The following is a 22901-nucleotide window of genomic DNA, read 5'->3' as shown; positions in this document are numbered from 1 at the left end:
GAACCGACGCGTTCGAAGAACTCTGCTTGAACCCGTGGAAAGAGGTGAAACCATGCTTCATTCCCAAGTGCACGATCTAAACAACATTGTATCCATTGATTATTACGTTCGACAATCACATTTTTTACTTATTTACTTCCTTCTTTTTTCTAACCAATCCTATATTACCATTGAATTGGGCCGTATGGGCCTCAGAGGTGGAAGCCCATCTAAAGGTAAAAACGCTTTAATCTTTTTCCATGATCTATGTAATAAGAAGCATAAATTTAGGAATAAGTTTGAAACTTTAATCACACATAAGAGAAAGTGCAGAAACATGAACAATGCTCTTCTTGCCTTCCGTGTCAATTTTGTATCTATATGTCACTATTTAATCTCATTTATATGAATATAACCTCATTTGTCCCATGTCTTCTTCTTCAATGGACTTACTCATGTTTCTGCTTCTTCTAGTCTCTCCGGTTGCTCTGGCAAAGTCTTCTTCCACCGTCCCTGCTATCTTCACCTTTGGTGACTCAATTTTCGACGCCGGAAACAACCATTACAACAAAAACTGTACAGCTCAGGCTGATTTTCCTCCTTATGGTTCTTCCTTTTTCCACCGTCCTACGGGGAGGTTCACCAACGGAAGAACTGTCGCTGACTTCATCTGTAACAAATTACCCCAACTAGTAATTACATTTTTCAAGGTTTCTTCTTCCGCAAGGAACCTTACTTTTGTCTCTTTTTCTTTTCTTGACCCAATAATTGCAGCGCAATTTGTAGGCCTTCCACTACAGAAACCATTCTTGGAATTGCAGATTCAAATCTTGAATGGAACTTCAAACTTTTCAAATGGCATTAACTTTGCTAGTGCTGGTAGTGGTCTCTTGTTTGATACCAACAAATTTATGGTACATATCTAGCTTTTACCAAATAAAATGTTCGTTTCTTGTGAAGTTCACTTGTTAAGTACACATATCAAATATTGTAGGGCGTGACACCGATCCAAACCCAGCTACAGCAATTCCAGACACTTGCAGAGCAGAACCTGATCGAAAAATCTATAATCCAAGAGTCTCTCTTCTTATTGGAAACTGGTTCCAACGACATCTTCAACTACTTCATCCCATTCCAAACTCCTACACTTTCTCCAGACGCCTATGTGAACACAATGTTAGACCAAGTGAGCAAAACGATTGATCAGATCTACAAACTAGGTGCACGCCGCATCGCTTTCTTCTCCTTAGGTCCTGTGGGATGTGTCCCTGCAAGAGAAATGCTTCCTAATGTCCCAACAAATAAATGCTTCGGTAAGATGAATGTTATGGCAAAGATTTTTAATACAAGACTTGAAGAGATTGTGAACATAATACCCACTAAGTACCCCGGTGCCATTGCGGTGTTTGGAGCTGTGTATGGTATAACTCACAGATTCCAAACCAACCCTGCCCGTTACGGTAAACTCAATATAGTTGATTAACTTCTACCTTTGAGACATTTTTCAAGTGTGTCTGAATCATGTTTTTGGTGAAGGGTTTACCGATGTGTCGAACGCGTGTTGTGGGAACGGGACACTGGGAGGATTGATGCAGTGTGGAAGAGAAGGATACAAGATTTGCAATAACCCAAATGAGTTTTTGTTTTGGGATTTTTATCATCCCACAGAACGCACTTACCATCTCATGTCAAAAGCTTTATGGAACGGAAACAAAAACCATATCAGACCGTTTAATCTCATGGCTCTTGCCACCACCAACATCACATTTTAAAACTTATTTCTGCTTAGTAGTTTGTAATATATCATTCGTGGTGATTTTGTGTCTGAATTAAGACTCCAAATCATTGTGAAAACAAAAGCCAGAAAGTGAAACTTCGCTCCACTTCTAGTCTCTTCCTCTTCTTCTAATGTAACATGAACGCTACAAAATGTGTTTATTGTTCTCTTTCATATCTTTATGAAATACAACATCTGATTCTATTTATCTATACCTGTTTACTATACGCATTCTACAGAAAGCTTAGTTTCGTCATCTGAGTGATGATTATCCAAGCCGTTACCAAAGCTAACGTCTTTTACTTGAGGGTGTGGATCCGCAAACACTTCCTTCCTTTGGGGGCGGTTCGCATAGAATATCCACAGCACCAGACATAGTAACACTCCCACGGAGATCAGGCCAAGTCCTGCAGTCACAATCCTCAGATTACGCTCCAGTGGTGGACAGTAGTCTGAGGTGATACTCTTAAATGTATCCCTAACAAAGTTGCAATCTCGGAAGCTAAGCAACTGAGGCGTGTAATGCTCAAGAGCGTAGCTCTCATTCACAGCTGCTACCAACTGTCCAAAGGTGTCTGGCGTTACTCTCCCAACAGTGGTGCAGACTCCGGATTGTGTAACCTCGCATTGGTAATTCTCCCAGACCTGAAAAAAAAGTTAATTTAAGACCTGGTGGTGTTTTGTTCAAGATATACAAAGATAGGTGAGTTGGACAGTACCGATGATGCATTTTCTATTGACAATTCCCAAGGCGAGCACTGGCGATCTTCCATGTTTGCATCAAATGGGATGCACAAAGGAGGCATCGGAGGTCCAGACTGATTGTAATAGCGGTCTTGACCTGGAGATGGGTTTGTATTGGCAACAGCATAGACAAAGGTGTTTACAACAGTCACGATGCTGTTGATGACAACTTTACTCTGTGCAAGAGTCTGGTTGGTTGTTTGCTGATCAACGCATGGGAGGATGCTGCTGAGAGCTGTTTCAGCGTGAGGATGATCAACCCATTCCTTCATGGCTACACACGTATCTGAAATTGCACTGGACACCAAACCCATGACATTTAGTAAACTACATTTGCGAGTCGACTTAATAAGGCAAGGGAAAACAAACAATCGAACAGCTAAATCTTACTTGTTTAGGATCAGAAAGACTCCACAGAGAACAAATGTCACAGCAACCAGTATCCACCCACTCACGACGAATCTATCATCATATACATCCCCATCAGTCAGGCTACCATTTATCTTAAATCACTAGAAATTAAAGAAAATGAAGATGTTGGAGTTTAAAGGGCTCACATATGAACAACATGTTGGTGGCGGAGGACAGAAAGCACTGTAATAACGCAAATAACAGATAAAAAGTTCAACTCAAGTGGATGTCACAGGTAATCAAAAGGAAATACCAAAGAACCATATAAACATAAACTGGACTTACATAGACCAACAAAAGAAAGGATGAGCATCACAGTAGCGACCGTGATCAAAGCTGATCGCCTGAAAATGTGCATATACAAAGTTAGTATTAACACTTTTTGGTACCGTTCAGCTCACAATACAGGGTAACTTACACAGCATAGACAACTCTCTTTATCTTAGCAGCAGTATCTGGTGTTTTCTCTCCCAATGTTACTGCTGCATTGTTCAGATTGACATTTAACTTGTCAATTTCATCCATTACATTTGGCGGAATGGAAATCGCTGTCACGTTAATCGTTTTTGCGAGGGACAGATATTGAGTCACATTCTGGAGGATCTCCACAGTGTAGTCAGACTGGTTAACCACATACTTAAGAGTACGCATAGCTTCGGTATGAAACTTATCCTGTCCAACAGATAAAAGAATGCATCCCACCCTGCAAAAGACCACCAGTACAATCTCAGGAACAACAAATTTCAAATGACAGAGAACCAAAAACGATATGAGAGAGTTGAGAATATTACGCTGCAACACACGTAAACACTATCAACAAAATGAAACAGAATCTTCGTGAATCGAATGATGATCCTTTAGCTTTAACACATAGTCTCCATTTGAAGCAATGATACACAACAAGAAGAGAGCCAAAAGACAAGAGCCAGATAACAGCTAGAATGAAACCAGGAGCACCTGTAAATCCAACAGACTGCAAACAGATGGCAATTACTAACAGATCCTAGAACTAAAGAAAATCGGAGAAGAGGAGACTTACAGCCCAATAGTGATTATTGGTGATGTTCCAACCGCCATGGTAAGGCTTAAAAGCTCTAAGAATGTCAGGTCTCTTGGTTCTATGAGCTGCTAAGAGGAGGTAATCAGAGACGACATCATCAGATGAAGGTCCTGGTGCTAATGAGATTCCACCTTTCCATGATCCAAAATTCGGTGAGCCTAGCAGAACCAAATTACATAATCAGAATTCCAAAACAAACTTCATCACCATTCTATAATCTTGCTTGATACAACCAGAACAATAAGAAACCTAGAACCGCGACGAAATTTCTAGAAACGAAACATCGAAAAATCGCATCAGTGTAAAAGAAAACAGAAAGTGAGAGGAGAAACCTAATATGAGTTTGAGAGGATCCTGTGAAGCGGCAACAGATGAATCAACGGAATGCGGAAGAGAGAAGAAAGCGAAAGCAACGAAAACGACGACGGAGAGGATAAAGAAGTTCATCCTCTTCTTCTTCCTCAGTCACTGGATGAAACGAGTTCGAGGCATGAGAGAGAGAGAGTAAAAATCAAATCAGGAAATGGTCAGATCGGAGAAGAAGCCATTGTTAAAGCTCGAAAACGCGGGTGAGGAAGAGAGATGTATCCCCGCGCTTACGCTTATTACGGCTTTAAGCTGATTTTTTTGGCTCTCTCTTTTCAATGAGGAAAGTGAAAAAGAAGAAGAGTGCTTTATTAGGAGGCGTCGTAGAAGTATCTTTCTCTCTCTTTTGTCCTTTTCCACTTTTCTTGTTTTCACACGCACACCTTTATATTCAATTCATGAATTTGAGTAAAGATAACTAAACAAATAAAGATGATGGATTTAGTTGTATAACAACTTGTGCTTAAACAGGAATTGTTAGGTATTAAAATTGGTAAAGCATATTGTGTTTATATAGCAACAAATCTGAGAGAGATAAGAAGAGTAATTTATTAGTATTTTTTTTTTTTTTTAAAGCATTTTTGCAACAATTAATGATTTGGTTATTCTGTTAGAAGCATGGTTGTTTAAAAATTAAGATTCAATTAATTTTGATTGTGCACTTTGATAAGTGGGTCCTGTTTGGGGACTTGACTCGATAACGCGGTGGTGGCGTCCCTTCCCTCCGTCTCGGTGTCTCTAGTGGCTGTTTCTTCTGTAACCACGTGGACCTTTAATCGGATTCGGGACGCTACTACATTTATTGGACCTATTAATATCCAAGACTCATGTGTTTTTTTTTTTTTTTTTTTTTTTTGACTATGGGTTTTGTGTATTTTGCCAGAAATTTGTATTAGTTCTTCTTAATCATGCATTGTTTTGTGTCCATACATTTCACCTAAATATCGCCATTACAATTTTAACAATATGCCCCGTTTGTATTTTCTTTTTTTCAAGAAGTTCTGAATCTAACTAATAAACTCGAAAGAAAAAGAAAAAAACCGGCAAATGAGTAAAGTCGTAGGTGTTTAAATTCATGAATTTTTAAAAAATCAGTATATCGATTGAGTTACTAACGTTGATATGTCGTGTTTGTTTGATTAAAGAAAAATAGCGGTTATTTTCTCAGTTTAGGCCAAATCATTTATTGAGAAATTGAATTTAGGACATGAGTTTTCACATGGATTGCGTGTTTCTATGTCACATGAGTAGTGTTATTGTAGGTTGCCTTCAAGAGTTACGTGAGAAAGAATTTTCATACATAATTTTTGCCAAGTAATTTCCAGGCAAAAAAAGGCATTGTTGATTGTGTAGTATACTGTATAATTGTATATTGTTTAACAAATATTTGCTTTTGGACTTTGCTTACTTTGCTTTTAGACTTTGAATTTTACCATAACTTGCGGTTTCGGTTATGGGATCTCAAGACTTTTTAGACTCTTCCTAGTGACGGCACCGCTTTTCTCCACATTGACGGAAATTAAACTTTTCTTTTCTTTGCTTTTGACGTCGGCAATTAAACTATTAAAGTGTCCACTCCAATGCCTTCATTTTTGTAGAACTATTTTGGGATATTTTACAACTAACAAAGAGCTATATTACAAAAAAGCTGATTACAAATTTATACCTAAATCACTTTAATGTGTATGAGTGGGTTTGGTATTTGACATACGTCTCTACTTTTTTTCTTTCATACCAAAAAAAAAAAAAAGTGTATATCTTATATGAAAAGTTATCCTTTCTAACATTAAATAAGATCCTAATCTTTTTTTCTATTCAATATATGTTTGGTTGTGATTCATAAAATATTAACATGCCATTGGAGTGGGTTATTTGGTAGAGTCAAGAGTGTTCAAATGCGTGAGGAAGCATGTGTGAGGATCATGTGAACCCAAAATGTGTTAGATCTGTTTTTATTGAGGATGCATCTTTCTTGCTATGTGCCAAAAATAACCCATAACATGATATTTTTGTTCTCCCATTAAAATATTTGAAAAGTGTCTATTTTTTCAATTTCTTTTGTTATCTTGTCTACCTAAACTCAGATTTCATATAAACGAATTTGAAGATCTAGGTGAAGGCGATGTCGCGACTATATGGATTTTTAAAATATTCATATTACTTGACTAGTAGAAAAAAATGGCAGAATTAATTACCATTTAAATTATTTTCTTCACATTGTTCTACGATGACTTATGAATTGGTTTTCTTAATTTTCTTCAGTATTAGTCTGTAAATGTTACACGAATATTCTCTAGTGAAATTAAAATCTAAGAAAAAACCAAACAAGTTGAGCAATATATCGATTGTTGATGAGATTTGGCTGCCAACATATCGATTGTTGTCAAATTGCATTCGATGCAAGTTGAGAATAACTTTATAACCAAAAGCCCATTGGTCTATGAAAAAGGCCCATTATGCCGTTTTGTTTGTCACTTGGTCATTTCATTACACGAAACTACACCACAACTTGCTCAAGTTTCAGTAACACAAGACACAAGCGTAATGGATTCGACAGTGACGGCTAATTTCTTAGAGCTTTATCTATATTCCCGAAACACCAATGAAGATTGAAGAGCCTCCACAATTATCCTGGTTCTTTGGTAAGTTGTAGTGATATTTTTACTACAGATTCGGGTCCTTAAGAAATTGTCACAATTCGAACATTTTGCCATTTTGGGACAGACTCGGTAAATATTACTAAAAGTTTCCAGACACTTAAATAGAGTAATACTAGTGTCCTTTAGGAATAATACAAATTTCGGGATAAAGTTTCAGACACACCTTTAGGTGTTTAACAAGTTTCAGTTTAATCTAAAGATTTATGTTTCGTTCTTGTCTTCTTTAAAAGAGAAGAGATACTATCTCTTACTCTGTTTCATCATTCCTTCAAAATACCAACATGGTATCAGAGCTTATCTTGGTCTTGGAGCCTGTCCAAGTACAATCAAGAATAAGAAATATTCCGCTGCGAGAAGAAGAGAAAGATGGAGACAACACACTAGTGATGAGAAACAGAACAGAAAAAAAAAAAGAAGAAGAAGAAACAGAAAGAGAGAAAAAGAAGAGGTGGTGACAAGAGAGAGTACCATCAACCTTCACAAACATATTCACAAGCAATACCTTCAAGAAGAAGGCTCCAAAAGCGATGAAGAAGATAGAAAATCTTCTCTAAAGGCAATGGAGAAAACGGATGTGGATTTGGAGTTGTTGAAGGAGAATTCTGAAACTTTGTTCAACAAGGTCTTGGTGAAGTTCAAGGATGCAAAGAAGGCATCACTTGATGAAGTTGAGATCGGAAGAGTTCTTCAACTGAAACAAGACGGAGGTAGTCGCCTGTTGTAAGAAACAGTGCAAGGCTTACTATCAAAAGGTGTTGTTGAGTCTTGAAGAAGACTACAACACGGAGTAAGTCGCTGTTAGAATCGCCTTTCTTCTTTTTTTTTTGTGTTTTACTCTTGTCCTCTCTCAATCGAATAGCTCTGATACCATGTTGGATAATTGAGTTTTGTGTTTACGATAGTGAAAGAGAAAAAACAGAGTATGAATGTAATTGACTTTATTGATCTGAAAACTTGATTGTATTACACTCTGTTATGTTTAAAAGACAAAGACTCGATCTATACTTATATGAAACGAAACGTTGTGTTTGTGTAATAATAAAAAGACATGACTCTTTGATCTAAAGACACAACTGTAAAACAAAACAACTTGTGTCTCTTGAACAAATAACTAACTTATGTAAATGTGATATGATACGAGATTTGATTATCCTTCAACAGAGAAAAGTATGTTTCAAAAAGAAAAAACAAACATAGCGACAAAAGTCAAAATAAGGCCGAGAAATGGTGTGACTTTTGTACGTGTGACAATCGTAATGAGAGTGATTGTTGGAGAAAGCAACACAGGGATGTTAGCTTGCCTACGAGTGTAAGGTGCTTTGCGTGTAACAAGCCAGGGCACGTGGTGAAATTGTTCACGCACAAGACGTCATGGAGACGTGAAGGTGATCAAAAGAGGACACCAAACGAGGCTAGTGAAAAAGGAAGCAAAGGCCGGTTGCAAAGAAAACCGGAGAAGACGGGAAGATGTGCACGCACAAATTTGGTGATCAAGAGGACGCCGAAAGGGAATAAGAAGAAAACTCACCTAAGAGAAAGGGAGTGGAAGAAGTTTGCAAGAACAACCGACGAAGACATGATGATGGAAGTCCATGGAGAAGATGTTCTGGGAAAGAGATATCCCAAGAGATCTTATGTCAAAAGAAAAACAATACAATTGACAAAAGAGTGTCAAATTGTGCAACAAAGAGAAGAACAAAAGAAGAAGCTTGGAGTAAAACAGAAACTCAATTAAGGGGGAGTGCTGGTTGATAATTGAGTTTTTCAGTTAACCGTTGTACCGTTTCGGTTTATGTTGTTTAACTCGAGAGACACAAGTAGGAAGAGACACAACTCTTCACGTGTTGTGTCTATTTGTTATCTATTTAAACTCATTGTATCGTCATGTAAATAACAACAAGTTTAAGATTCATTTAAAAGTGTTCCTAGTTCTGGAAAATACTAGAAATAGTAATACTTATTCAATATCAAAAGTTTTGGGGCAAATCAGTATATAGCAGAAGTTCAAGGAGATTTTAAAAAATAGTAAGAGTTCCTGGCTTTTTTGTAGATTGAAAACGTTCCGGGACGATTTGGTAAATACCACAAGCTCTAGGGGCAATGTAGTAACAGTCGGCAATGAGTCAAAATTCTACAAATTAAAAAAAAATTCTAAGCCAACAATGATGATTTCTAATAAAGAAATTGGATTGAAAAAAAAAAAAAAAAAAAAATTCTAAGCCAATAGGAGAAAAGGGTTTACAGAACCAGAGCATCCATCGAAAATCAAAAATCAAACCATAAACCCTAATTTTTCAAATGACTCTTTTATCCAAACCTATCCTTGACGGTTACACCGAATTTCCCGGCGACGATCAACGTCGTCGCCATTCCCAGAAACATCCCATGCTCCACTACTCCGGGAAACCTCAATATCGCCTCACTCGCCACCTCTAAATCTCCAATATCTCTCTCCAAATACAAATCCACCACATAATTTCCATTATCCGTCACAGCCGGCGTCGCATCTCCGCCGTTAGATCCAATCTTCATCCTAAGCTTCGCAACGCATCCCGCTTCTCTGAAAAGCTCTTCCAATTTCCCCCGTGTGAAATCGCAGCAGAACGGAACAACCTCCACCGGAACAGCGAGTCCACTTCCTCCGATGTACTTCACAAGCTTCGATTCATCAACAATCACAACGAACTTTTTAGATGCTCCTTCTATCATCTTCTCCCTCAATAACGATCCGCCGCGTCCTTTCACCAGATTAAGAGCCGGATCGACTTCGTCGGCGCCATCGATTGATAGATCCACCACCGGATGCGAATCTAGATCGGATAACGGTATCCCTAAAGACACCGCTTGCTCATGCGTTGTGGTTGAAGTAGGGATTCCGATTATATCCTTGAGTTTTCCTTCTTGGAGAAGCTCGCTGATACGAGCCACGGCGTGTTTGGCGGTGGAGCCAGTGCCGAGACCGATTACCATTCCAGATTCGACGAATTCGACGGCTTTATAAGCGGCGATTTTCTTGAGTTCTTCTTGTGTGAGGTTTGAGAGAGGCGCCGGCGAGTTGACGACGGCGGAATCCTCAGTGGCCGTGACAAAGGGATCGAAAGCAGAACCCATTGTACGCGACTTACTTTGTGATTTGAATGCACAAATCTGTGAGAGATTATAAAGACTAAAAACTTAGAATCGTATTCGTATTTGACGGTTCTTTTTTGGACAAGTAAAGACCATTTTAAAAGGTTAGGCTAAATTTATAGACAAGGAAATTTCTGAATTCTGAAAAGATTATCTTTGAAGTATTTGAAATTTGAATTTTATACATCATTAACTCTATGATTTTGGTGTTACCAATCAGGAGCCAACATAATCAGAGGCCATGCCACTTGGAGGTAACTAAATGGTGAGAAGAGAGGCATGATTTTTATAGCAAAAACTTACTTCCATTTCCATAAAGTCTGATCTTGATTCTTCAACGAAGCCAAAAATATTTAGGATTTCTCTGAAAATATTAATTAAAAGATTCACATTCCAAGAAATAACACGTTTTTCTGTAAGTTCCACGCATATTCCAATCCCACACAAGAGCATCTCTCGAAAGCAGCCTTTCTCCACCATTGGATATTATGACGGTCCAATATCTTTGATTTCTTTTGTTTAAAATTCTACTATAATAAAGGTCACTGTTCCGTGTTTATTACATAACCCATCCAAAACCATGTGAATACGATGATGCTCTATTTAAAAGATTATTTACGCCAGGAAATAAGATCATGCAAGTGCACGGTTCATGCCATTGTTGGTACAAAACTCCACCAACACACACAATTGAGTTAGCAAATGGGTCTGATTATTATTCACCAACACACACAATTGAAATTCAATGTATTGATAACATCACATTCTTTACAAACAAGTTGATTTTTTTTTCTTTTTTATACTCAGATTTATGGCATACCTTGGACAGTATTCTCAACGGTGAGTTTGAAGAAGATGACAATGTAGAACGTAAGAGACAACAGTGCAAAGATGTGTTGCCAGAATAGAAGTGCTGAGGCTTCTCTAACCGCGTAACCTCTTAGACTCGCGATGGCTCCAAGTAAAATGGCACTCGGAGTCGAATACTGCAGAAGAAGCACAAACTTGAACATTGGATCAGCTGAGGAAATGAGACCAAGTTTATCAGCTGACATCACAATTCCTATTCCCACTAAAGGAAGAACCAGGAGTCTTGCAACACTTATCCCGATCGTTGTACGTAATCCAAGAGTTGATTCATTTGGTCCTTCAGAGAGCATACCACCAAGGACAAGCATCACAGAGGGAACCATTGCGCTCCCCATTATATTCAGACTATCTGTGATGAAAGAAAGTGGAGCATCATACCCAAAGACTACACTTTTCAGCTGAGGCACTGATCCGATAATGATTGCTAATAGAGATGCGATTGTTGGAGGTTGGAGTATGTGTCTGACTGGAGTCTGTTCAGCCACGACTCTCATTCTCCTCACCACTCTCGGCTCAGCCAAGCATTGAATAGATCTAGGACTGGAACTCTCTCCTCCATTTTCTCCCCCGAAATCAACTTCAGGCAAAGAAGCCTGGGAGACACTCGATATGCTGTTGAAGACCCTGGCAATGAACGGGGTCTTACAATGTTCGGTCTCTTTGTCCTCGATCCCTGGCCATTCAGCTACCACTAGAAGTGGCCTACTAACATCATGATTCTCCACATTGATTTCCTCTATCTCAACCCCTTCTCCCTCAACAACCTCATAGTACTCCAAAGGCGGCTCCATCATATGATACACAACAGTATAAACAAGAATCACAGCAACCCATTGCGCAAACGATACATACGAAACTCCTCTCGAATTACAACTCGGCCCAAAAGGGTTCGCCTTCGTGTGACACACCGAGCTAACAATAGCTAACAAAAGATTCCCAGTATTTCCAAAAGCAGTCATAACAATGGTGAATCTATTAAACTCTGGAGGAGGTCTGCATATGAGAACAACCAAGTATCCTATCAAGGACCCAATGACCGCACTGAGTAACACGTTGACCGGTATAAACCACCACTGAACAATGTTCTCAAGAGTAATGCTTTCTCCAAGCTCAGTAAAAATCAAACAGGGCAAGAACAAAGCAAACACAAGCTTGCTTAAGAGCCTAAACGTGGCTCTTGGGACTAACTGAGTCTTGGGATGAGCAAGAAGCAGACCAATCACGGTTAAACAGATAAGCTTCAACAAAGGCACAACACCACTGAGAATATCCACAACCCTAGAATTAACATTTCCACCGGAGAAACCTGACATATTAATCTCACTGTGTAAACCTCGAAGTCAACGATAGAAAAACACAAACAATGACCAAATTGGGGATTTAAACCACAACCCAAGCAATTGAATGACACAAACTATACACAGCAGTGAAAAATCTGGATCAGCAAGTAGAAGAACACCAAAAATTGATTAGACCACAATCAAGAAGATTGCTGGGTAGAGATAAAGCCGATGAGAGAAGAACACCTGGAGCGACACAATATACATGGAACTTGTCAATGAAGAAGACGACAAGATTGCAAGGACAGATGTATCATCCACGCCAAAATTTACTGATTGCAATAATTTGGTTTCTTGAAGTTTCTTCTTGATTTGAAAACTTAATATTTATCACATCGGACGGAAGAAGAAGATAATCTGTGGTTGGACGATAGTCACGATACCGTCAAAAGATTATCCATTGGGCTAACGACAACACTAGCTAAAAAGAAGCCCAATAATAAGCCCATTAATGCGTCAATGAATCGATTAAAATATCAAACCGAACACTAGCGGCTGATGACCGGTCATTTCCGGTTTAATGTTAAATCTGAACAAGACGACAAAAGGGAAGATCAGTAATCGCACGTGGGAATAAAATAGCTGCCACAAACCGTACAGGTCCACGAGGAATCCATCACCAGACTTACTGACACGCGTCCGTACATAATTGGTTAATAAGATTAAAAAGCATGAATCGGCGGGTACCGGATCCAAAATTTCTGATCTCGGATTCGTCTTCTCTGCCCTAAAGAAAAACCCTACGTGAGCTGCGTCAGTTCTGGGTCCTCCGCAATTTGAGAATCGGAGAGACCTCAAGTTTCGCGAAATCTCGTTGCGTCGATTTGATCTTCGTCTTCCTGATCGATGGATTCACCTTGATCAATCGTTAATCGAGCTTCGAAGATGTCAAATCACTCCATAGATGAACCCAGTACCGCCCCGAAGACAGATCAATGGTATGATCTTGTCCTTGGTTCATCTGCCAAAGATGATTCCTCCCATAAATTCTGCACTTTGCGATGTGAGTTTCTGGTTTTGCGATTATGTGACCTTTCTTAATTTTGGATTGATTAGACCTAAATTAGATATTTGATAATTGTTCAATTTAGTGAAGTTTATGCTGTATAAGAATTCATCAGAATGATTTTTTGTACTTGTAGATGAATTCAAGCCGGCTTCAATAGACAAGAACAGGTCAGGAACACTGCACAAGAAGAAGGATAACAGAGTTTCTGTTGAGTTTCAGAATAACCAACATGGTAAACCCAAGGTGACATTTGAAGGTAGTAGCGAGGATTACAAAGAACACGATGCGGTGTTGTTTTTCGATGGGGAGAAGTTTCGTTTGGAGAGGTTGCATCGAGCTGTGAAGCAGCTGCGACATCTTAGGACACCAGGTGAATCTGCTGCGGCTTCTTCTCAGGCTGCGATGCCTGTGGAGCATAATCGATTATCTCCTGTTGATCGTGCTGCTAAATCTCCACAAGTGAATAGAAGTTTGCTTCCAGATGTGCCTGTGAGTTTCCGAATGTCTTTTACTTGTTCCTTATCCAATTTGATGGTGTTCAGGTTATGGATTTATTGAATGCTTGATGGTATAAAATGTTGCTGTTACTGGTTTAAGTTTTCTTTTTCTGTAATGTCTGCAGGTTGAGGTGGAAAGAATCGAAATTGGGAAGCCAGAGAACTCAGGTTAGCACTTATTGCAGTGATGTATTCATATGATTTACCATTCTTGGATCATAGGGCACACTGCGTAATTTGAACAAAACTCAATCTTAATACAAGGCAAACTTATCGTAGTTCTTAGTATTTGTTAGTCTCGTTGGCATAAGACATAGTTGGCTGAGTTTGGCTGCTAGTACATAGACGTCTGATTTCCAAATGAAACCACAGTTCTCTTCCCAATTCGACTTCTACCTCTAAATGCGTTATGATTATTCGGTTCTGTATTGGTGTAGTCAAATGAGACTATAGATAGGAATATCAAACTGTTGATTAAAGTTTACACATCCGCTCTACTGTTTCTAAGCATGTATTTGGTATTTCTGGTCTTTGATTTAAAACTATTGTAGCAGTTTTAAAATCTAACAGAAAAAGTGGTGGTTGCAGCTGAACCTGCCATCGCTGGAAACGTATCTGCTGCCTCACCAGTTGATGACAAGAACGATGATGGAGATGAACATCACGAGATCGATCTGATTGAAATATTTGGCTCATTTACACCAGAGAACGACAATGTAGAGAAAGAGAATGCTGATGGTGGAGAATATGTCGAAAGCTTAAACAAACAGCTTAGCATGACGGAAGAAGAGATTGCAGATGTAGATGACGATAGCGGCGGTGAAGGAGAAAAAGGTCTAAACGCAGCAGAAGCACTTAGAGCACAAGTGAACGCAGAGGTGCAAAAGAGTCAAACCTCAAGCTCAACCAGTAGCAGTGGAAGCAGCAGCGGAAGTGACAGTGATGGTCGTAGCAAAAGCGTAAGCAGCGGAAGTGGCAGTGGCGGCCAAAGCAGTAGCGGAAGCAGTAGCCGTGGAAGTGGAGGAAGTGACGATGAAGATGAAGTCAACTCCGTGTAACAGACAACAACAATAACAGCTCCAACAACTTTGTATCAAACAATATTTCCATATTTAAGACACTTGTGTCTGAATAATTAGTCGAAGAATCCCAAAAGGGTAAAAAATTTATGTTTTACTACGAAAGAGGTAGCAAATATAAATGATCCAAAGGTTTGTTTAGTTACTATTTCAGGAGTTGCAATTTACCATTTTTAAAATCCAGAATCTTGTGTTTAAAGCTGTCTTTGTCCAGTCTTTAATTAATTAATTAGTAAAGTAAATCTTCTCCTCGACTGGTTAACCACCCGACCACAACTCCCTTCACTTTTATTCTCACTCTCTGTAGTAAGCACGTGAATATCACGAAGGTATCTCATGTATTGTCTTTCTTTGTCTAAAATAGCGTGTATAACACGCGCTTGAATTTGGGAGTGGTGGAGGAAAGTTTGGCTATTACTGTTAAGTGTTAACAATGGAGTTATTAAAAGTTTTTGCCAAAGTTTTTTTTTTCCCAACCGACCGAGTCGGAACGGAGATCGAAGTTTTGTACCTGAGAACCTCGTTGTCTTCTTCTTCAAAGCCTCCAAAGTCCAAATCTTTTTGGTTACGTCTCTCAAACCCTAATCTTTATTTCTCACTCTCTCTCTCCCACTCTCCATTTTTCTCTGCTTCAATTATCATTGGCTTCTTCTTGAGATCTCCTCGGGCTCTGATCCCAATCTATGCTCGATCTCACTCACACCGAGATCTCATCTTCCTCCATATTTCAAAGATCCATATATGAGCTCTAAAACCACAGATTTGAATCTGTGAATCCACATATATGCTCAATCGGAGCCAGATTCTAACAAATCAAAGGTGAAAGAAGAAAGAAGTGAAGAACAATGGGAGCTGAAAAGAAATGGCTTTTCACACTCTTCTCTGTAGTATTTCTCTCAGTGTTCCTTCTCTTACTTTACTCAATCTCTGCTTTTACCTCTAAACCATTCCCTTCTTCAATCCGTCACGGTGCTCATTACCCACCAGCTTTCGCTTATTACATAACCGGTGGTCGTGGAGATAATGACCGGATCTTTCGGTTATTGCTCGCGGTTTATCATCCTAGGAATCGGTATCTTCTCCATCTAGGTGCTGAAGCTACTGATGCTGAGAGGCTTGCTCTTCTCTCGGATTTGAAATCTGTTCCTGCTGTGAATGCTTTTGGGAATGTTGATGTTTTAGGGAAAGTTGATCGTTTGTCTGAGAATGGTGCTTCTAAGATTGCTTCTACTCTTCACGCTGTTTCTATTCTTCTTAAGCTTGATCGTACTTGGAATTGGTTTATTGAGCTTAGTGCTTTGGATTATCCTCTCATTACTCAAGATGGTATGTTTAAATTTTAATTCTTTCTATTTTAATCTGAAACTATACAAGAAACTAGCTTTAGGCTTGCTTTGTGATTGTGATTCATTTGCACTCTAGATCTTTGTTTTTGAGCTTGTTAGCTTCTTGAGATTGCAGTGTTCATGATATACTCTAGAATCAATCTACTCTTATTTTGGAAATAAAGTAGAAATGTAATCACTTTCATTGATGATGACACTGATCTCTTTATGGCAAATATTGTTGCTTTAGAACTTTATTACTCAACAGCTTCTGTGTTTGTCTTCATCTGACCTGGATTCTAATAAATTTTCATCTCTCATGATTTCTCTCAGACCTATCTCATGTGTTTGCCTCAGTGAATAGAAGCCTCAATTTTATTGATCACACTAGTGACCTTGCTTGGAAAGAGTAAGTAAAGAACTTTTGCCAGTCTTCTTGCAATGTTTTTTTATTAAATGTACTTGTGATTGGGATTATTATGATAATGGATTTTTCTGTAGAGCTCAGAGAATCAAGCCTATTGTTGTTGATCCAGCACTTTACTTAGCTAGAAGAACTCAGCTATTCACTGCTACCGAGAAACGACCAACACCAGATGCGTTCAAAGTCTTTACAGGCAAAAGATTCAGTAGCTAATAACACTTTTTGTGGTTACATTCCTAATATGTATACAGTTTCATTCTAACCAAATTGGCGTGTGGTTCTGGTTTGTGATATTACTGCAGGCTCGCCTTGGATTGTACTGAGTAGATCTTTCCTAGAATACTGCATCTTCGGTTGGGACAATTTACCGAGAGTCCTTCTGATGTATTTTAACAATGTCATTCTCTCTGAAGAATGCTATTTCCACACAGTGATATGCAACGCACCCGAGTTCAGTAACACGACAGTCAACGGGGACTTACGATACATGATATGGGACAGTCCACCAAAGATGGAACCACACTTCCTTACTGTATCAGATTTCGAACAAATGGCTCAAAGCGGAGCAGCTTTCGCCAGACAGTTCAAGAAAGACGATCCAGTACTCGACATGGTCGATAGAGAGATCCTGAAACGTGGGCGTTACCGTGTCACTCCTGGCGCTTGGTGCTCGAGCCACAGTAGCTGGTGGACAGATCCTTGCTCGGAATGGGATGAAGTCAACATTGTCAAAGCTGGACCTCAAGCTAAGAAGCTAGACGAAACAATAACGAATTTTCTTGATGATTTGAATTCACAATCGAATCAATGCAAGTGATTATACGACACACGACACGAGAATACATTGTTTTCAGTCTCTGTAAGGTTAATTCTTTGAGCAACAACAACAACAACAACACAGTGGCTGATGTATTTATACGAGGAGAAGGAGCAGAGAATAGAAAGGAGAGATTTTTTTTATCTTTCCTAGATTTTGTAATTCCTTTGTTAAAGCCACTTGAGAACTTTTTGTTCGCAAATTCGATGAACTTTTTTGTTCCTCTGTTGTAATCTTTATAACGGTACTCGACCAAATGCGATTATCCCTTAGTTTATTGAAAGTAAAAATCTAAACTTTCTCCTCCAATGGTCTTCTCTCGATTCTTCAGCTCCGCCGGAGTGAATCTCTCTCGCCGTGTCTACTTAAGAATCTCTTCTTCTTCGTCCTCAAGCTTGAGTCTCGAATCGATTCCATGGATTCATAAAGCTTCAAATTTTACAGTTTATGGATCATTTCACGCTTCTTCTGTTGAAACCCAAGTTTCTGCTAATGATGTTTCACAAGACGCTGATAAAATCTGCAAAATTCTGTCCAAATTCACGGATTCAAAGGTTGAAACTTTGCTCAACGAAGCTTCTGTTAAACTCTCGCCGGCACTAATCGAAGAAGTACTGAAGAAGCTAAGCAACGCTGGGGTTTTAGCTTTATCTGTATTCAAATGGGCAGAGAATCAAAAGGGTTTCAAGCACACTACTTCAAACTACAACGCATTGATTGAATCATTAGGTAAGATCAAGCAATTCAAACTCATTTGGAATCTTGTAGACGACATGAAACAAAAGAAGCTTTTGAGCAAAGACACGTTTGCTCTCATTTCTAGACGTTACGCTAGAGCTAGGAAGGTTAAAGAAGCTATAACTGCGTTTCATAAGATGGAAGATTATGGGTTTAAGATGGAATCAAGTGATTTCAATCGTATGCTTGATATTTTGAGCAAATCTAGAAATGTTGGAGATGCACAGAAGGTGTTCGATAAAATGAAAAAGAAAAGGTTTGAGCCTGATATTAAGTCTTATACTATTTTACTTGAAGGTTGGGGTCAGGAGTTGAATCTTTTGAGAGTTAATGAGGTTTATGGAGAGATGAAAGACGAAGGTTTTGAACCGGATGTGGTTGCGTACGGTATCATTATCAATGCGTATTGCAAGGCGAAAAAGTATGATGAAGCTGTTAGATTCTTCAATGAGATGGAACAGAGGAATTGTAAGCCGAGTCCTCACATTTTCTGTAGTCTGATTAATGGACTTGGCTCTGAGAAGAAGCTGAATGATGCTCTTGAATTCTTTGAGAGGTCAAAGAGTTCCGGGTTTCCTCTTGAAGCTCCTACTTACAATGCACTAGTTGGAGCTTATTGCTGGTCACAGCGAATGGAAGACGCATTTAAAACCGTGGATGAGATGAGATCGAAAGGGATTGGCCCAAATGCTAGAACTTATGATATAATTCTTCATCATTTGATTAGAATGCAGCGCACAAAAGAAGCCTATGAAGTTTATCAGAAGATGAGTTGTGAACCGACGGTGAGTACTTATGAGATCATGGTGAGGATGTTTTGCAACAAAGAGAGATTGGATATGGCGATCAAGATTTGGGACGAGATGAAAGGAAAAGGTGTTCTTCCGGGAATGCACATGTTCTCAAGTTTGATCACAGCTCTGTGCCATGAGAATAAATTAGACGAAGCTTGTGAGTATTTCAATGAGATGTTGGATGTTGGTATTAGGCCACCGGGACATTTGTTTAGCCGTCTTAAACAAACGCTTCTCGATGAAGGCCGGAAAGATAAAGTCGCGGATTTGGCTGTAAAGATGGATAGGCTGAGGAAAACCCAACTTGTTGGCTGAAACCCGTTTTCACGGCTCTGTTTTCTCTTCTTGTTTATCTCTTTTACTACATTTTGTTTCATCTTTTTGGACTATTGAATTGTTATGATCTATGATCTATTCAAAATTTCAGAGATCTGAGCATCTAGAGACTGTTTTCTCTCCGAGCAAAAGTGCACGGACACAGTTGTATGATGTAGTACCATATAGAAAATTCACTACCAGAGTGTGAGATGTTTTGGTATATAGTTATTTCGTTAGGAGTCTTATGACAAATGACAAGTCAATGTTGTTTTTTTTCTTTTTCTTTTTTTCACCTAATCATTTTCATAATATAATACAAAAAAAAAATACATGGGTGGAATACGTTTTTGAAATACCTAGCGGGCAAAAAAACAAAGAAATCTCCGGAAACTAAAACCCGATTCGCGGGAAACACAAAATAGAATACATGACACTAAGAGAACCATAACACTTAGAAAAAGAAAGCGGAACTCGGAAACAAAGGAAGATCAAACAATAAAACAACGGAAGAGGCAAGGAATCCTATAAAACTAAGGAGAAGAATGAAACAAACCAATCCGACGACCACTTCTACATTTGAGCCAAGGACAAGTCAATGTTGTTAAACTAACAAGAATGGGTCAAAGTAATTGATTGGGCTATAACATAACGGCTTTTTCTTATCACAAACACAGTGTAGATAGTTAAAAAGAGTTGTTAATTTTTTTATTATTTTTTGTAAATGGAGGATGTGGACACGCATATATCCATTGATGATTAAATTACCGGACTGGGCCTTTTTGGACACAAAATTACGGAATCCGGTACGATGCCGGAACTTTCGTTTTAGGTATTTTCACCTGCGAGGAAATATCCACCTTGCCCTCACGCTTAAGCTCTCTCGCCTCCCAAAATCCTCGTCTCAGCGAAAATCAAACAAAAATTTGAGATCGTCTTTCATGATGGAAAAACCCTCGGAGAATATGCTTAGAAGATCCAGAAAAGGATTGGTAGCTTTATTCGTCAAAGAGATTCGTCAAGCTGCTGGATTCGTCGCTAATCTGAGGAACCGATGGTCAAAGTTCATCCGCCGAAAGCCAGCTCGTGTTACACTCCAATACGAAATGATTCACTCCTCATAATCAAAGGTAACTTCTCTCTATCCCTCCTCTCATTTTGCTGATTTCGAATGATTTTTTACTCTGCTTACTTTGCATCTTTGTCTCCGATTTTTTATTTTGTTGTTGCTTCTCTATAGCGTTGGAAGCCTTTTGGGAATTGCTTGATGTCGGGAGTATGTGAGCTCTCTTTCTTTGCATGAATCGTTATGTTTTTATTCTTACGGGAGAAACAAATCAAATTGGTTCTAGATTTCTATAGTAATTAGTTGTGGTGGTGTTATATCAGAGAGGTTTGGGGAAGATATATAAACACTGTGATTGTGGATAGTTGGTAACCTCAAGAACCTTTCTAAGAAATTGAAATCTTAGGGTTTTAGTCTGAAATTTAGATCTCTTGCTCTCTTTATTAGCAAATCCTTTGGTTGATTCATCTCTCCATGTGTGTACTTGATCCATCTTTTTGCATGTTCTCTGGAAAAAATAATTATCGTTCAAGGTATATCACGTTTTACTCATTATGACAATGGTCTTAGTTAAATAAAGAGTGAATTGCAGATCCAACAAGTAACCACCAGAACAATGATGGTGATAGAAATCAGCTTCTTGCTATGGATCTTCATATGGAAGACAATTCCCAGATGAGAATAACACTAAACACATGTTCTATAAGTGAAGCTTCTCAGATCTTGAGCGAAGGTATGAATCTGAACTCTCTTGTTAAACATTTAAGCGTATCAGGTCGTTTTTCTGTCAACTATTGCTAAGCTAAATATCTGATGAGTCAATGTTAATCTATGTCAACAAGCATTTTCTTGGGTTTCTTGGGTTCCCTCATTGTTGTAGTCTTTAGGGTATGATGTTATTTATTAAATGTGCGTTTAAGTCGGTTGCTTGGGTTCCCTCGTTGTGGTAGTCCTTAGGGTATAATGTTCTTTATTAAATGTGCGTTTAACTCGTGACAATATTATTCGATGTGTAGTTGTAGTTTCTATGAATTGTAAATTTGTATGATGATCTGATAAGGTGCAAAGAGTGTACTTTAGGAGAAAGAAGCATAATGAGAATGAAAGAGAAGTCGTGCAACGCATGTGTGCCGAGAAGAACTGAGGGAAGAAGAAATTTATAAATAGAGAAACAAGTGTGAAGAGAAATAGAGAAAGGCATGTGAATTGTGAGGATGGATCCGTCGGTATGAGACTGTGTGGTGAAGATAGAATCTGAGAGATGCGAGGATTCTAACTTCAATTTGTTCTTTGTTTCACATCATCTTGTTGCTATTGTTGTTCTTGAGACTCATTGTTGTACTTCTTTAAATCTAATATCAATTATCTTTGGAATTGTGTACAGAGGATTAAGAATAAGCAATTGAGTTTGAGTATTGAGTTCTTATCATGTTCTTCCTGAATATTCGTTTTACGTGGACGGTGCGACAAGTCTCCCGAGCAGTGAAGGATTTTCAATTTGCCATATCCCACCCAAATGAAGTGACGAGTCTCAGAGGGGTAATGTCGTCTTTCTACGCATTAAGAAAATGCTTAAAACTGAGGGAACGGGAAGAAATGCGTAAATTGAAAGTTTTGGGCTAGCAAATGCCTATTTAGACAATAACCCCATCCATTGATCAATGGGATAAAAGTCGAAAAATGCGCCAACTTTTAAATTTGGAACGATTAAAGCATGAACTCTCGAAATGTCTCTTTAATCACAAAGTTTCTGTTGACCTGTCTAAAAATAGCTAAGTTTTCGTTGACCTGGCCAAATTAGGCATCGCGTTAAGTCTCCGTTAGAACGATGCTGACGCTGTTAACAATCCGTTAGATTCTCCGTTCGATCAAAAGAAGTCGTTTTGAAGTTTTCAAACGACGTCGTTTCACCAGAAAATAAGAAGAAAAAATGGCATCTCCAAAGAATTGAACAGCTGACCTGTTACACTAATAAGAGAAACTCAACCATTGGGCTACGCAAACATTTTAATGTTAGTACAAACAGAACGTGTATATATACTAAAAACTGGTAACATAAATTAGGTAAAAATATACTCCCTCCGTTTTCGAATAGTAGTCGTTTTAGATAAAAAATTTTGTTTTTAATTAGTTGTCGTTTTCAGTTTTCGATGCAAAATTTATTACTTTTTTTATTTTTTATATTTATTTTTATTATGCAACTTGATTTACTATTGGTTAAATTATGTTTAGGTAGATAATTAATAATATTTTTATATTGAAAAACTAATAACATTAATAATTTCTTAATTTGTGTGCATATAGTTAAAAGGGAGACTCACAAAAATGCCCCTTTTTCAATACCCCTTTTCAAAAATGCCCCCTTTGGATGTCCATTTTTAAAATTACCCCTTATATGTACAAAATGACTAAATAACCCTTCTTTTAATAAAAGATATCATAAATATATAAGGAAATATAACAAAATTAGGTCCACAATATACAAAATATTTTTTGGAGGG

At 38.4% G+C, this 22901-nt stretch overlaps 7 protein-coding genes across 9 annotated transcripts; 4 read left to right on the top strand and 3 right to left on the bottom strand.

Moving 5' to 3' along the window:
- Window positions 1-334: 334 nt before the first annotated feature.
- Window positions 335-1930, top strand: LOC9323411 (GDSL esterase/lipase 6). Its single transcript, XM_002888776.2, has 4 exons — window positions 335-651; window positions 754-893; window positions 974-1439; window positions 1516-1930. The coding sequence occupies exons 1-4, from the start codon at window positions 408-410 to the stop codon at window positions 1749-1751; spliced, it is 1086 nt and encodes a 361-aa protein (XP_002888822.1). The 5' UTR covers window positions 335-407; the 3' UTR covers window positions 1752-1930.
- On the bottom strand, window positions 1825-4786 carry LOC9323410. Its single transcript, XM_002887300.2, has 9 exons — window positions 4304-4786; window positions 3951-4129; window positions 3703-3884; window positions 3330-3614; window positions 3197-3255; window positions 3058-3094; window positions 2891-2962; window positions 2476-2797; window positions 1825-2401 (listed from the first exon to the last, which is right to left on the bottom strand). Exons 1-9 carry the CDS (start codon window positions 4416-4418, stop codon window positions 1979-1981), a joined length of 1674 nt encoding a protein of 557 aa, XP_002887346.1. The 5' UTR covers window positions 4419-4786; the 3' UTR covers window positions 1825-1978.
- Window positions 4787-9190: 4404 nt separating this feature from the next.
- Window positions 9191-10480, bottom strand: LOC9323409 (probable ribose-5-phosphate isomerase 1). The gene has a single exon (XM_002887299.2). It carries the CDS (start codon window positions 10106-10108, stop codon window positions 9305-9307), a length of 804 nt encoding a protein of 267 aa, XP_002887345.1. The 5' UTR covers window positions 10109-10480; the 3' UTR covers window positions 9191-9304.
- A 274-nt stretch (window positions 10481-10754) lies between these two features.
- Window positions 10755-12686, bottom strand: LOC9324885 (protein PIN-LIKES 2). The gene has a single exon (XM_021034049.1). The coding sequence runs from the start codon at window positions 12307-12309 to the stop codon at window positions 10936-10938; it is 1374 nt and encodes a 457-aa protein (XP_020889708.1). The 5' UTR covers window positions 12310-12686; the 3' UTR covers window positions 10755-10935.
- A 336-nt stretch (window positions 12687-13022) lies between these two features.
- On the top strand, window positions 13023-15069 carry LOC9324884 (ELL-associated factor 2). Of its 3 annotated transcripts, none has more exons than XM_021034051.1 (4): window positions 13023-13339; window positions 13479-13834; window positions 13968-14010; window positions 14419-15069. In XM_021034051.1, exons 1-4 carry the CDS (start codon window positions 13222-13224, stop codon window positions 14898-14900), a joined length of 999 nt encoding a protein of 332 aa, XP_020889710.1. In that variant the 5' UTR covers window positions 13023-13221; the 3' UTR covers window positions 14901-15069. The 3 variants fall into 3 exon arrangements, with proteins under 3 accessions (XP_020889710.1, XP_020889709.1, XP_020889711.1); XM_021034050.1 differs by having other exon boundaries at window positions 14413-15069; XM_021034052.1 differs by having other exon boundaries at window positions 13025-13339; window positions 14431-15069.
- A 319-nt stretch (window positions 15070-15388) lies between these two features.
- Window positions 15389-17710, top strand: LOC9324883 (beta-glucuronosyltransferase GlcAT14A). Its single transcript, XM_021034904.1, has 4 exons — window positions 15389-16247; window positions 16580-16655; window positions 16748-16863; window positions 16973-17710. The coding sequence occupies exons 1-4, from the start codon at window positions 15767-15769 to the stop codon at window positions 17485-17487; spliced, it is 1188 nt and encodes a 395-aa protein (XP_020890563.1). The 5' UTR covers window positions 15389-15766; the 3' UTR covers window positions 17488-17710.
- Window positions 17711-17771: 61 nt separating this feature from the next.
- On the top strand, window positions 17772-19534 carry LOC9324882 (pentatricopeptide repeat-containing protein At1g71060, mitochondrial). Its single transcript, XM_002888773.2, has one exon. The coding sequence runs from the start codon at window positions 17796-17798 to the stop codon at window positions 19332-19334; it is 1539 nt and encodes a 512-aa protein (XP_002888819.1). The 5' UTR covers window positions 17772-17795; the 3' UTR covers window positions 19335-19534.
- The last annotated feature ends 3367 nt before the right edge of the window (window positions 19535-22901 follow it).

The sequence above is a fragment of the Arabidopsis lyrata genome, assembly GCF_000004255.2.
Source record: "Arabidopsis lyrata subsp. lyrata unplaced genomic scaffold ARALYscaffold_2, whole genome shotgun sequence".
Lineage (NCBI taxonomy): Eukaryota > Viridiplantae > Streptophyta > Magnoliopsida > Brassicales > Brassicaceae > Arabidopsis > Arabidopsis lyrata.
This window is presented reverse-complemented; position numbering and strand designations above follow the sequence as displayed.